General features: G+C 45.4%; 1 protein-coding gene and 1 long non-coding RNA gene across 5 annotated transcripts in view; one reads left to right on the top strand and one right to left on the bottom strand.

Moving 5' to 3' along the window:
* The window catches only part of LOC138762078 (uncharacterized), a 79,863-nt gene extending 64,649 nt beyond the window's left edge, over positions 1 to 15,214 (bottom strand). For all 3 annotated transcript variants that reach the window (XR_011356742.1, XR_011356740.1, XR_011356741.1), the window contains exon 1: positions 14,669 to 15,214. This is a non-coding gene — a long non-coding RNA (uncharacterized lncRNA). The remainder of the gene's footprint in view (positions 1 to 14,668) is intronic.
* ttc21b (tetratricopeptide repeat domain 21B) overlaps positions 14,772 to 15,326 on the top strand; it is a 104,741-nt gene continuing 104,186 nt past the window's right edge. The window contains exon 1 of one of the 2 annotated variants that reach the window (XM_069935334.1): positions 14,772 to 15,240. In XM_069935334.1, the coding sequence (XP_069791435.1) occupies positions 15,214 to 15,240 (27 nt within the window). In that variant the 5' untranslated portion in view covers positions 14,772 to 15,213. The remainder of the gene's footprint in view (positions 15,241 to 15,326) is intronic. The other variant, XM_069935335.1, reaches the window with a different exon arrangement.

Here is a 15,326-nt window from a genome sequence, read left to right as displayed (position 1 = left end):
AAAATGTGATATGTAACATGAATAATTTAGATATAGGGAATCAGCTATATACAAAAAGAATTAAATATTGAGAAACAACCTGGGATTACAAACTGCTTCTCCTCCTTTACATAATTAACATTTGCATATGATATATTTGAGCAGATGAATCAGGTGATGTTTTTAAAAGCTTTTTACAGCTCAATGGTTATACAATGCTTTATGCCTGTGTGGTGGTGGGTAGCAATAATCAGAAAAAAATAATGATTAACGAATTCTTTTAATTGAATCACTTTAAATAAATCAAATATAAATCCAATTGCTAATATGTTTTCTCCAGTTTGCATCATGAAGTTTAATGTCTGAAGCACTGAGATGATGATGGCTTTATGGTTAGTTCTCCAATGTCAAACAAAATGATTCATAACTCCATTATAAATTTTTTTTTATTTTTTATAACTATTTTAATATAATACATATTGTGACTACAATAATACATTAAGCTGTGACACTGGTTGATCATTTAAATAGATTCATATTTAAATTGAAAACAAGAATTTTGGATAACATTAATATTTGTCCAAAGCCTAATATCCAACACTGGAATTTAGAGGCATCTTTTTTTGACACTTGGAAGAGAGAGAACTGATTGTTCTCTGTATTTGCAGGAAACATTCAAATGACAAATCAGGCATAAAGAAAGCAGGATCCCAGAATTTCAATATAAATATTTTAAATTAATAAAGGCATGAATTAGGGAGCTATTTGAACATTCTTATTGATTCATGGATACCAAGTAAATGTGGTCTCTGATGAGGAAATAAAACAGTCGGAGAGAAGCTGCTTCTTTATATTAAAAAAAACCCTGGTTAAAGTCTGACACAGCAAGAATAAAACAGCAGCGCAATATTTTGGAAGCAACCCAAATCTTAACGTGTGACAAACAGTGTGTGATTGGATCACTGTGATCCTCTGTTGCCAGGGAGCTACAGTTGCTATCTTTATCTTTTACATTTCTAACTCAACCAACCAAAGACAATGTTAGCATAATAAGTAAAATTCTATCTTTTCATGAATGCTGGATCTTTTCATTTTCTCACTTTACTAATACATTACTAATAAAGCATTTAATAATAGATTATTTTTAGTGATTGATTATAAATATATCTACAAAATTAATCACTACATGCACAGAACTGGGATGCATTTTTTAATCTATATTTAAAGATGACTTTGCGTTTCAATTGCAGAAATAAACATATGACAAGATTAATCATTTTTATAATAACCAGAATGTTGTACAGAATAATGATTTTTAATCGTGTAAAAGCCTTATGGGATAATAGGAAATTGTAGCACAAGCATTACCTAACAAAATGGAAGGTAAGGAAGATTGAGCATTTCATCATGAAACTCAAAAGAGTTTGCCAGAATGCCATGATGGATTACGGACTGCTTCATGTTTCATGAATTATTCATAACCATATTCATAAATCATTTCATATTACCAGCCTTTGCATTACTTTTTTTTGAATTCACAACAGGAAATATATATTTGGTTTTAAGGAATCCACATTTGTGCCTCATACAATTGATATTGTAATTAGATAGTTATTGCTGATAGTATGTTTAAATTGGCAAAATTAAATGCCTTCCTCCCTCCATTGTGTTTTTACTTGATCGTCCACATATATGTGATTGATATGTCCAGAGATGATTTTCCTGTGCTTTACAGCTGCAAATTTGAAAGCTGTATTGTGCTTGTGTCTACGTGTAGATCAATTACTTATCACATCACAACTAAACATTAAAAATTAACCAACAGTTTAATAATTGAAAGTATACAACCAGTGCTAATTATACTGAAAGGCAACTTGTTAATTTGAAACATGATGAATGGCTCAGTTTCTTAAAAGGGAAGACCACAATTCAACTGCAGAATATGACTAATTGAAACACTTTGGCAGCATTATTTTGAATGGGCCCCAGATTCTCTGAAGGAATTGTAGAGGTGCTGAGGGATGAAGTTAATAAAAGGAAGAAGGCTAATTAGTTTCCTAATCTTGATCTGGCATTCAGTATTAGAATGGCTGAAATGTGATTCAATTCCAATACATAACATACATTTATTAACAAATATTTATTAATGTCAGATTTTAAATTTGCAATTGATCAAGCAGAAAGTTGTCATTTGTGAAAATGAGTTCTAAGTTTCTGCCACCTTATAGAAATGTCTCTCAACTACCTGGGGGTAGTTGCCTCACCTAATTTTTAGACTTTTCCCTTTAGCCTTAGACGCTGTCTGCTCCATCAATTCTCCTTGGCACCTGGAAACCTATCAAGCCACTCCAGAGAATACAATGCAATACATAAAGGTAATGGAGAAACTCAGCAGGTCATGCAGCATCTATGGGAAGTAAAGGGTAATTAACGTTTTGGGCTTGAGCCTATTGTTCAAAAAGAAGGCAGGCACCTGAATAAAATGTTGAGGCTGGGGGGCGGGAGGGGTTGGGTGGAGGAGAGGAGCTTGAGAGCAGCAGAGATCCAGAGAATACAAGGCAAATTTGTGCAATGTGTCCTTATGAAAAAATCTTTGATGACCATGTCGCAATCTGGCAAGTCTATGCTATGTTCTATTCAAGATCAATATGCTTTTTTTTTTCCATGATGTAGTGTTTAAAACTGTTCATAGCAACTCTGTTGATGAACTAAGAAATTTGTACAACTGCTCTCTCTAGTCCTTTGTATCTTAAGGCTAACTTTCCATTCGACTTTATTTTATTTTTCATTATGTGGCCATGATTTGTCAATCATTGATATACCTGGATACTAATTTTACGTCCTTTTGGCTTTCCACTAAATCTTGCTTTGCATCCAAGCAGACATGAGGAGAGGAAGTGTTGTCATAATTGTTGTTCCAAATATTTATAATACTACACTGTAACATGAATGAATTAAAGAGTATAACAGACTTCTTTAGTGTAGCAGTTTTGGGAGATGAGTGATCGAGTACAGGGTCCAGCCAACAGTTTAGGTTGCCTCCTACAATGGAAGAATATAAATTTAAATCTGGTAAGAGAGGAAAAAGCCATTCAAAAAAGTTTGGATCTTCTATATTAGGGCTGTAAATATTGATCAAATAGCGTCCATTTGACTAGACTTAGCCATAAATGCTGATTGAAAGTGGTGTCCCTTCCAAAATCTTTTTAAAAAATGAGAGGTATCAGATATATGAAAATGAGTCTTTTGTAAAAGAAGAAATTTCTTAACATATGAAAATACCTTACATCACTTTATAGTACGAATCAAACCAGAAACATTCCAATTAATTATCTAATTTGGTCAATTTTCAGGTTGTAAATTAAATCTTTAGAAAAGAGAGTTTGAATTGAACTCTTCTGGCTCTCTTGATATGGTCCTTCCTTTTAAAATAGCTAAAATCAATTTAATTACTTAGATATTACTATTATTAAAATTATAATAATTCATTTAAAGAGAATTTTCTTACTTTAATGAACTATGTTAAGAAGTCTTTAGCTCAGTGGTCTCCTATCTCAGTGTCCTTAATTTGACATATTAATGTCATTAAGATGAATACCCAAGATTATATATATTTTCCAAGCTGTTCCCATTTTTGTTCCCAAAACCTTTTCTGATTCACTTGACTCAATTATTTCCTCATATATATGGAAAAATAAATATCCTCATCTTAGTAAAGTTTTCTTTCAAAACTTTAAAATCTAATTTTAGATTTTACTATTTGGCAGCTAATATTAGATGGATAATTATTTTGATTCATTATAAGGATAGAATGGATGCTTCAAATTGGATTAATTTAGAAATTAACTCTACAAAAAAAATACTCTTTTATTTTGATACTTGGAACACCATTAACTTTTTCTGCTTCCAAATTAACCAATAATTTTGTTGTTTGAGAATTTGGTTTCAAATTAGAAATTTTTTTGGATATCATAGAATTTTACTTGCTTGCCCTAGATTACTTGATTCTTTTTTCCCCATGTTCTGTGCAAGATTCCATTTTGCACGAATGGCTTAAGTTGGGTATCTAATCTTTTCAATATTTATTTATTGATAATAATTTAGCTTCATTCGAACAACCATCTCTTAAATTTAAAATTCCCAAACATTATTTCTTTATATACCTAAAAATTAGTTTTTTGAACTCTAGTGTTGAAACTTCCTCAAGACTTTGTTATAAATATGACAGGGATGATCAATGATTTTAAACTGAATTTTTTAAAAAGCTGATCTCAGCTATATATGATTTATTATTAAAGTCTAAGGATAATTCCTAGATAAGATTAAAAAATTATGAGAGCAAGATCTTCAACTTTCATTTTTGGATACTACATGGAATTCTATCTTAAAATTGACAAATTCATCTTCTTTATGTGCCTGACATTCTCTTTTACTATTAAAGGTAGTACATCAAACTACTTTTCTAAAGTTCAATTGTTTTAAGTTTTACTCCAGCGGTTCCTCAAAATGTGACAGGTGTAAGACTGAAACAGTTAGTTTGTTACACATGTTTTGGTCTTGTTCCTCTCTTTCCATTTGTTGGGTAGATACCTTATCTTTAGTTCTCAATGTGAATCTGATACCTAATCCTATAATTGCCCTTTTTGGATCAACTAAGACAACTAATTTGAAATTAACTGTCTGAATCCCATGTGATCTCTTTTGCCTCCCTTATTGGTAGACGTTCATTACTGAGGAGATGGAAAGATGTGTGCCTCTTATTTATATTCAATGGCTATCTGATATGATGGTATGCCTAACTTTGGAAAAAAAATCAGATGTTCTGCTATTGTAATGGATTAAGTTTTCTAAGTTTATGGCGCCCTTTTATTAGTTATTTTCTTAATTTAGAAGATCACTTGGTCTTGCTTTGAGAGTTTGTGGTTTCTTTTTATAGTAGTGAAATTATATGCACTTACTACATAACTTTGGAAGAGTAGGGGGTAGAATTTGTAGTAGAGTATAATATTTATTTTTTCTATTAGCCATATGTTTACTACTGTTTTTCCTGTTTGACTGTTATGATATTAAGTTTATACATAATAGTTTTATTTTTCTTATGTAACTTTTTTTCTGTATATTCCTTTTTTATATATTACCTTTGATTAATGGCTTCTACTTGTGTACTATTTCTGTAAAATCCAATAAAAATATTGTAAAAGAAAAGATGTTTGCTGAGAGGATGAGCTTGAAGGTACAGGCTGAGGAGAGCATCAGCAACAGTGAATTTGAGAAGTGCAAAGGTCTCAAGGGCTGCACGGTTGGAAGACATGGCAAAACCATGGAGAGATAGGGGAAATAAGGATGTCATAGTCACCATGGCAACAAAGAGCTTGAGTAAAAATAAGAATCTACTGATGTGGGACACATAAAATGATATAGTAATGATATATCGGGAAACAATGATACATACCAATTGCCTCAGGCAAAGTGATGGAAATAGTTAATTAACAAACCTTGAGAGGTGAGGCCCAGAGGCCTCTGAGGGAGTGCAGTAATTGGAAATGATGCACCTGTTCTTGGTACCATTACCATGGTAACCAAAGACTTCTATTAATGTGATCGATGCTCAAGTATGAGACTATTAGTATCTAACCAAACACGAGGTGTTTTAAAACACATGATAATCAAGCAAGGAAGGTAATTTCATTAGTGATTGATCACATGCCTTCTTATATTGGATTGGTCAACATGTCATAACTGAATGACAGCACTCTGGTAAAGATGCTATACCCCATCTGTAAATGCTTTGTCCAATTGGCAAGGGTGCATGAACCAAACCCTCTCCAGGAGGGCCCTTCTCTCTCCCCAGCAGCAGGTAACAAATATTTTGTAGTTTATCCTGAGCTTGGACTTGTATGAGTAATTATTTTTGCTCTACAAAAGGTATATGAAGAATGCATTACTCATTCATATAAACCAGCTTTCTAATACTGTCAAATAGACTCTACACCTTATAATTAATAAGAAATTCAGCCACTGCAATTTATTGGGACCATCGCTATTATCTTACAAGTTTCTTGTGCGCATTTCAAATGTGAATTGAATCAACAGCTGAAAGCACTAAATTTATGATTTTTTTTCCTGAGTTGAATTAAGGATAATTGACATTGCACAACTATTTCTATTTAACTAAACAAATGCATGAATAAAAATCTAGGAGTTAGTTGATTACATTAAAAGATGTATCTGACAACTGGAAGTTTCTATTGAATTCATTTGATCTTGGGTTCCCTCTTGTGGTACCTACATCACTTCATTGTTCAAAAGTGCTGGGATATAAATTTGAATGTTAACAAGTTATTAAAAACATTAAGAGGTAACTTGGATTAAGTGTCTTGTTTATTCTTCTCTTCTGCGACATTGGAAAAATTGTCCATGAATAACTGGCAGGGAAGATCCTTCCAAAACCATTGTAGTCCTCATGATGAAGATACTCTTGCAGGGATTTCTATCATTTTGACCCAGCAATCCACTCGCATTTGTGTTTCTCTGGTAGCATTTGGATGGGCAGGAACTAATTAGATGTGTGAAACATGATGTCTCACGAATTTTATAGTCTTTTGAAGAGGTGACTAAGAGGATTGATGAGGGCTGGGTGCTGGATGTTGCACATACAGATTATAGCAAGGCCTTTGCCGAAGTCCTACATGTCATCTTACTCTAGAAGATTAAATTACATGGGGATAGCAGGCTAATTGGATTAGCTGTGTAGAAAAAGATAGATAGTAATATTTCATTGTTTTTATGATTTTATTTTAGTGTGCAGATAAAATCACGTGATCCAAAACATCATTGTAATTGGATAATAATGACAGCTCTGACTAGAGTGCATTAGAAGGATCAACAAATAAATTAACATAGAGTTTTAGCCTTGTAGTATATTGATACATGTAACCTGGACTTACAAAGAATATTTTTGTTGTTATAACTAACTGCAGGAATATTTTTATAAAAAAAATAATAAATTTCTGCTGAAACACTGCAGAAAAAATTTATAGTCAGTCACCTCCTCTGATGGTGTCACCCGGTGTGGTCCACACTCTTCCCCCACCACCCCCCAATCCGCACCCCACGACTGACGCCAGTAGGTGAGGCCAAAGTTTTTGAAGAATAAAGTATATATGAAATACACACATATGTATAGACAGAAATTAAGGATTTGTACTTGATAGAAATGTTCTCAGGTGTACTTATTTCAATGCAAGGAGTATTTTCGGAAATGCAGACAAGTTTAGGCATGGATTGGCACATAATACAGGTACACAATTCTTTATCCGGAACCCTTGGGGGACAGTGTGTTCCGAATTTCGGATTTTTCCGGTTTTCAGAAAAGCCAGCTGCCCCAGATTTAAGCCCACCCAAATTGTGCTGCTCTATCCACCCCCTTCCAGTCACGCTGGCGTCTCTCTCTCCCCCTCACCCACCCGAGTCGTGCTGGTGTCTCCCCCCACCTGCCCAACTGAGTCGCACTGTCGTCTCATCCCCCCCCCGTGCTTACCCGAGTCGCATTGCCGTCTCTCCTCCCCGCCCGAGTCGCACTGCTGTCTCTCTCCTCCCCACCACCCGCCCACAGGAGTCGCGCTGCTGTCTCTCTCCTCCCCACCCCGCTCACCCGAGTCGCGCTGCTGTCTCTCTCCCCCCTCACCCACCCAAGTCGCGCTGCTGTCTCCCCCCCTGCCCAACCTAGTCACGCTGCTCTCTCTCTCCCCCTCCATTGTACCAGCATCAGGAAAGAAATGCCGGTTTTTGGAGCTTTTCGGATTTTAGATGTCCGAATAAAGGATTTTGTACCTGTATTACAACATTATTGCTGTTAGTGAGACTTGGTTGCAGGAGGGGCAGGACTGGCACCTAAATGTTCTGGGATTCCATTGTTTCAAATATGATGGAGGGGGAAGGATGAAAGGGAGAGAAGTGGCAATGCTAGTCAGGGAAAATATCACAGCTGTGCTGAGACACAGAGAGCTCATCTACAGAGGCCATATAGGTGGAGCTGAGGAACAGGAAAGATGTGATCACACTGATAGGGTTGTAGTATAGACTGCCCAATAGTTAGAGAAAATCGGAGGAGCAAATCTGTAGAGAGATAGCAAACCAATATAAGAAACAGGAAGTTGTAATATTAAGAGATTTTAACTTTCCATATATTGACTGGGACTCCCATACTGTAAAAGGGCTGGATGGCTTGGAGTTTGTAAAATATGTTCAAAAAAAGTTTTCTGAATCAATATAGAGAGGTACCAACGAGAGAGGATGCAATACTTGACAACTTATTAGTGAACCAGACAGGTCAGGTGACAGAAGTAAGTGTAGGGTCCAGTGACCATCATGTCATTAGTTTCAAGTTCTTTATGGATAAGGATAGGTCTCCTCCTTGAATTGAGATTCTAAATTGGAGGAAGGTCAATTGTATGGAAATGAGAAAGGATCTAGGAATAGTAGATTGGATCAGTTGTTTTCTGGCAAGGATGTGTTCAGAAAGTGGAAGTCCTTCAAAGGCAAATTTTTGAGAGCGCAGGGTTTGCATGTTCCTGTCAGGATTAAAGGCAAAGATAACAGAATAGGATACCTTGGTTTTCAAGTGATATTGGCGATCTGGTTAAGAAGAAGAGAGAGGTGTATAGCAGGTATAAGCAATAAGGAGAAAATGAGGTACTAGAAGAGTATAGAAAATGTAAGGAAATATTTAAGAAGGAAATCAGAAAGGCAAAAATAAGACATGAGGTAACTTTGACAGATAATGTGTTTATACATTAAGAGTAAAAGGATAGTAAGGGACAGAATTGGTCCTCTAGAAGATCAGAGTGGTTGTCTATGTGTGGAGCCTCACGAGATGGGGGAGATCTTAAAGTTTTTTTTGCATCAGTATTTACTCAGGAAACTGGCATAGTGTATAAGGAAGGAAGGAAGGGAAACAAGCAGTAGTGGCATGGAACATATAGAGATGAAAGAGGAGGAGGTGCTTGCTGCCTTACTGCAAATAAAGGTAGATAAATCCTTGGGCCTGACATATTCCCTCGGACTTGGATTGAGACTAATGTAGAAATTGCAGGGGCCCTGGCAGAAATATTTAAAATTTCATTAGCCACGGGTGAGGTGCTAGAGGTTTGGAAGGCAGCCAATGTTATTCTGTTGTTCAAAGAAGGCTCCAAAAGTAAACCAGGAAATTACAGGCCAATGTGCTTGTGTCAGCAGTAGATAAATTATTGGAGAGTGTTCTGAGAGATTGGATATACAAGTAATTGGACAGTAAAGGGCTGATGAAGGTTGGTCAGCATGGCTTTGTGTGTGGTAGGTCATGTTTAATTAATCTTATAGTTTTTCAAGAAAGTAGATGAAGGAAAGGCTGTGGATGTTGCCTTTGACAAGATCCCACATGGGAGGTTTGTTCAGAAAATCCAGACATTAAGTATCCATGGAAAGATTGTAAACTGGATTCAAAATTGGCTGAATGGAAGAAGGCAGAGAGATAGTGGATGATTGCTTCTCAGACTGGAGGCCTGTGATTAGTGGTGTGTCTCAGGGTTCAGTGCTGGGACTATTTATGTTTGTTGTCTTTATCAATGATCTGGATGATAATGTGGGAAATTGGATCAGCAAGTTTGCTGATGACACTAAGATTGAAGGGAGTGTGGTCAGCGAGGAAGGCTTTCAAAGCCTGCAGAGGAATCTAGACCAACTGGAAAAATGGGCCACAAAATCTGGAATCTAATGCAGACAAGTTTGAGGTGTTGCTTTTTGGAAGGACACAGTAAATGGTAGGGCACTGAGGAGTGCAAAGGAACAAAGGGATCTGAGAATACAGATATATAATTCCCTGAAAGTGGTGTCACAGGTAGACAGGGTTGTCAAGAAAGCTTTTGGTATCTTAGCCTTCATAAATCAAAGTATTGAGTACAGGAGTTGATATGTTATGGTGAGATTGTATGGGTCATTGGTGATGCCAAATTTGGAGCATTGTGTGTAGTTCTGGTCACCTAATACCTAAAGATATAAATAAGATAGAAAGAGTGCAGAGATTTACGAGGATGTTGCCAGGTCTTCAGGAGTTAAGTCTACAGGAAAAGACTAAACAGGTTAGGACTTTATTTCTTGGAGTGTAGAAGAATGAGAGGAGGTTTAATGAGGTTTACAGAATAATGAAGGGTATAGGCAGAGTAAATGTGAGTCGACTTTCCCCCCCCCCCCAATCATTTAGATTAGGAGAGATAAATACATGGCTTGAGGGTGAAAGGGGAAACTCCTTCAGTCAGAGAGTGTGGAATGAGTTGCCGTCTGATGTGGTAAGAATAAATCGATGAATTTATGGTCAATGGGACGAGCGGAATATTATTTCGGCACAGAGTAGAGGGGCCACATAGCCGGTCTTCTGAGCCGTAATGCTCTATGGTTCGAAGCACCAAGTGAGGTGCTATTTCTTGATATCATATGATGCCAAAATTAATTGGTGCAGGTAGGTTCTTCTTCAGTTCTGAGTTCACCTTGAATCAAGCAGAGCAAGGGGTTCCATGAAATTATTGAAGAGATGTTAAAATATTGCAAGCTGTATTCTGTACCTTGGGTTACCAGGAGGTGCTTCTTTCTGCTGCCTCCTTCTACGTGCGTGGGGGTAGGGGGGATGGGGGGTGGGGGTAGGGGGGATGGGGTAGGGGGATGGGGGTAGGGGGATGGGGGTAGGGTGATGGGGGGTAGGGTGATGGGGGGTAGGGTGATGGGGGGGTAGGGTGATGGGGGTAGGGTGGGGGTAGGGTGATGGGGGTAGGGTGATGGGGGGTGGGGTAGGGTGATGGGGGTGGGGTAGGGCGATGGGGGGTGGGGTAGGGTGATGGGGAGTGGGGGTAGGGTGATGGGGAGTGGGGGTAGGGTGATGGGGAGTGGGGGTAGGGTGATGGGGAGTAGGGGTGGGGGATGGGGGGGTAGGGTGATGGGGGGGGTAGGGTGATGGGGGGTTGGGTGATGGGGGGTTGGGTGATGGGGGGGTAGGGTGATGGGGGGTAGGGTGATGGGGGGTAGGGTGATGGGGGTAGGGTGATGGGGGGTAGGGTGATGGGGGGGAGGGTGATGGGGGGAGGGTGATGGGGGGAGGGTGATGGGGGGGAGGGTGATGGGGGGTAGGGTGATGGGGGTAGGGTGATGGGGGTAGGGTGATGGGGGGTGGGGTAGGGTGATGGGGTAGGGTGATGGGGAGTGGGGGTAGGGTGATGGGGAGTAGGGTGATGGGGGGTAGGGTGATGGGGGTAGGGTGATGGGGGTAGGGTGATGGGGGTAGGGTGATGGAGGTAGGGTGATGGGGGGTGGGGTAGGGTGATGGGGTAGGGTGATGGGGAGTGGGGGTAGGGTGATGGGGAGTAGGGTGATGGGGGTAGGGTGATGGGGGTAGGGTGATGGGGGGTAGGGTGATGGGGGGTGGGGGTAGGGTGATGGGGTAGGGTGATGGGGAGTGGGGGTAGGGTGATGGGGAGTAGGGTGATGGGGGGGTAGGGTGATGGGGGGTAGGGTGATGGGGGGTAGGGTGATGGGGGGGTAGGGTGATGGGGGTAGGGTGATGGGGGTAGGGTGATGGGGGGTGGGGTAGGGTGATGGGGTAGGGTGATGGGGAGTGGGGGTAGGGTGATGGGAGTAGGGTGATGGGGGGGCAGGGTGATGGGGGGTTGGGTGATGGGGGGGTTGGGTGATGGGGGTAGGGTGATGGGGGTAGGGTGATGGGGGTAGGGTGATGGGGGGTAGGGTGATGGGGGGGTAGGGTGATGGGGGGAGGGTGATGGGGGGGAGGGTGATGGGGGGTGGGGTGATGGGGGTAGGGTGATGGGGGTAGGGTGATGGGGGTAGGGTGATGGGGGTAGGGTGATGGGGGTAGGGTGATGGGGGGTGGGGTAGGGTGATGGGGTAGGGTGATGGGGAGTGGGGTAGGGTGATGGGGAGTAGGGTGATGGGGGGGTAGGGTGATGGGGGGGTAGGGTGATGGGGGGGTAGGGTGATGGGGGGGTAGGGTGATGGGGGGTAGGGTGATGGGGGTAGGGTGATGGAGGGTGGGGTAGGGTGATGGGGTAGGGTGATGGGGAGTGGGGGTAGGGTGATGGGGAGTAGGGTGATGGGGGGGGTAGGGTGATGGGGGGGTAGGGTGATGGGGGGGTAGGGTGATGGGGGGGGTAGGGTGATGGGGGGGTAGGGTGATGGGGGGGTAGGGTGATGGGGGGGTAGGGTGATGGGGGTAGGGTGATGGTGGTAGGGTGATGGGGGGTGGGGTAGGGTGATGGGGTAGGGTGATGGGAGTGGGGGTGGGTGATGGGGTGTAGGGTGATGGGGAGTAGGGTGTGGGGGGGTAGGGGTGATGGGGGGTTGGGTGATGGGGGGTAGGGTGATGGGGGTGGTGATGGGGGGTAGGGTGATGGGGGGGTAGGGTGATGGGGGGTAGGGTGATGGGGGGGAGGGTGATGGGGGTAGGGTGATGGGGTAGGGTGATGGGGGTAGGGTGATGGGGGTAGGGTGATGGGGGTTGGGTGATGGGGGTGGGGTAGGGTGATGGGGGTGGGGTAGGGTGATGGGGTAGGGTGATGGGGAGTGGGGGGTGGGTGATGGGGAGTAGGGTGATGGGGGGGTAGGGTGATGGGGGGGTTGGGTGATGGGGGGGTAGGGTGATGGGGGGGTAGGGTGTGGGGGGTAGGGTGATGGGGGTTAGGGTGATGGGGGTAGGGTGATGGGGGTAGGGTGATGGGGTAGGGTGATGGGAGTGGGGTAGGGTGATGGGGAGTAGGGTGATGGGGGGGTAGGGTGATGGGGGGGTTGGGTGATGGGGGGTTGGGTGATGGGGGGTAGGGTGTGGGGGGTAGGGTGATGGGGGTAGGGTGATGGGGGTGGGGTTGGGGGTTGGTGATGGGGGTGGGGATGGGGGGTGATGGGGGGTAGGGTGATGGGGGGTGGGTGATGGGGGTAGGGTGATGGGGGTAGGGTGATGAGGGGTGGGTGATGGGGGGTGGGGTAGGGTGATGGGGTAGGGTGATGGGGAGTGGGGGTAGGGTGATGGGGAGTAGGGTGATGGGGGTAGGGTGATGGGGGGGTAGGGTGATGGGGGGGTAGGGTGATGGGGGGTGGGTGATGGGGGGGTAGGGTGATTGGGGGGTAGGGTGTTGGGGGGTAGGGTGATGGGGGTGGGTGATGGGGGTAGGGTGATGGGGGGTGGGGTGGGTGATGGGGAGTAGGGTGATGGGGAGTAGGGTGATGGGGGGGTAGGGTGATGGGGGGTAGGGTGATGGGGGGGTAGGGTGATGGGGGGTAGGGTGATGGGGGGGAGGGTGATGGGGGGGAGGGTGATGGGGGGTAGGGTGATGGGGGTAGGGTGATGGGGGTAGGGTGATGGGGGGTGGGGTAGGGTGATGGGGTAGGGTGATGGGAGTGGGGGTAGGGTGATGGGGAGTAGGGTGATGGGGGGGTAGGGTGATGGGGGGGTAGGGTGATGGGGGGGTAGGGTGATGGGGGGGTAGGGTGATGGGGGGTAGGGTGATGGGGGGGTAGGGTGATGGGGGTAGGGTGATGGGGGGGTAGGGTGATGGGGGTAGGGTGATGGGTGTAGGGTGATGGGGGTAGGGTGATGGGGAGTAGGGTGATGGGGAGTAGGGTGATGGGGGGGGTAGGGTGATGGGGGGTAGGGTGATGGGGGGGTAGGGTGATGGGGGGGTAGGGTGATGGGGGGGAGGGTGATGGGGGGGAGGGTGATGGGGGTAGGGTGATGGGGGTAGGGTGATGGGGAGTGGGGGTAGGGTGATGGGGAGTAGGGTGATGGGGGGGTAGTGTGATGGGGGGTAGGGTGATGGGGGGTAGGGTGATGGGGGGGTAGGGTGATGGGGGGTAGGGTGATGGGGAGTAGGGTGATGGGGGGGTAGGGTGATGGGGGGGTAGGGTGATGGGGGGGGTAGGGTGATGGGGGGGTAGGGTGATGGGGGGTAGGGTGATGGGGGGGTAGAGTGATGGGGGGTAGGTTGATGGGGGGGTAGTGTGATGGGGAGTAGGGTGATGGGGGGGTAGGGTGTGGGGGGGTAGGGTGATGGGGGGTAGGGTGATGGGGGGGTAGGGTGATGGGGGGGTAGGGTGATGGGGGTAGGGTGTATGGGTGTAGGGTGATGGGGGTGGGGTAGGGTGATGGGGGTAGGGTGATGGGGAGTAGGGTGATGGGGAGTAGGGTGATGGGGGGGTAGGGTGATGGGGGGGTAGGGTGATGGGGGGGGTAGGGTGATGGGGGGGTAGGGTGATGGGGGGGAGGGTGATGGTGGGTAGGGTGATGGGGGGTAGGGTGATGGGGGTAGGGTGATGGGGGTAGGTTGATGGGGTAGGGTGATGGGGTAGGGTGATGGGGAGTGGGGGTAGGGTGATGGGGAGTAGGGTGATGGGGGGGGTAGGGTGATGGGGGGTAGGGTGATGGGGGGTAGGGTGATGGGGGGGTAGGGTGATGGGGAGTAGGGTGATGGGGGGGTAGGGTGATGGGGGGGTAGGGTGATGGGGGGGTAGGGTGATGGGGGGGTAGGGTGATGGGGGGGTAGGGTGATGGGGGGTAGAGTGATGGGGGGGTAGGGTGATGGGGGGGTAGGGTGATGGGGGGGGTAGGGTGATGGGGGGGTAGGGTGGTCAATCTTGCAGTCACTTTGCAACCCACCCTTTGATTCCATGGGACTGGAAGCCTAACTCGCTCTGGCGAAATGCCCAGGGTGTTGGCGGCGGTCAGTTTGAAGCCACTCTCTCTTCACTGAGGTCACCGTCAGCGAGGCTGGGCTTTCTCCTGGAAACCAAACCAAGCGGCCTGTTCTTGATCAGCGATGGACTTTTAATCAGATGACAAACACGGACCTGACCGTTAGAGTTCGTTGGGGGTCTGGGGGGGAATGGGAAGGAGGATTTCGGGGTGCCCACCCGCAGTCGCCGTCTCCCTTCCCGCCGCTAGGCATCCGCAGCAGCTTCCCACTCGAAATCGATTGCTCTGCGCTCGGTGCGCAGCGCCTGCCTGGTCACCTGGAGACGGGCAGCGGCGGAGGTCCAGATCAGGCCCGCTGCGCAGCCCGAGGCCGCCGGACCCGCAGCCCCCCCGCCCCGCTCCCGATCCACAGGCGCCGGGCGAAGCGAACCCCCGGTGCTCGGATCAGCCGGAGACGACTCGGATTAGCTTCATGACCGAAGCCCGGGCATCGCGGCGAGCGCCCAGCGATGGGAGAGCAGGACTCGGAGAGCTTGGTAGGGGTAGGGGTAGGTAGGGGGTGGGTGGGGGTAGGGGGTAGGTAGGGGGTGGGTGGGGGTAGGGGGTAGGGTAGGGGGTGGGT

This window comes from Narcine bancroftii, chromosome 4 (genome assembly GCF_036971445.1).
Source record: "Narcine bancroftii isolate sNarBan1 chromosome 4, sNarBan1.hap1, whole genome shotgun sequence".
Taxonomy (NCBI): Eukaryota; Metazoa; Chordata; class Chondrichthyes; order Torpediniformes; family Narcinidae; genus Narcine; species Narcine bancroftii.
Note: the sequence above shows the minus strand (reverse complement) of the source record. Positions and strands in the feature narration are given on the sequence as shown.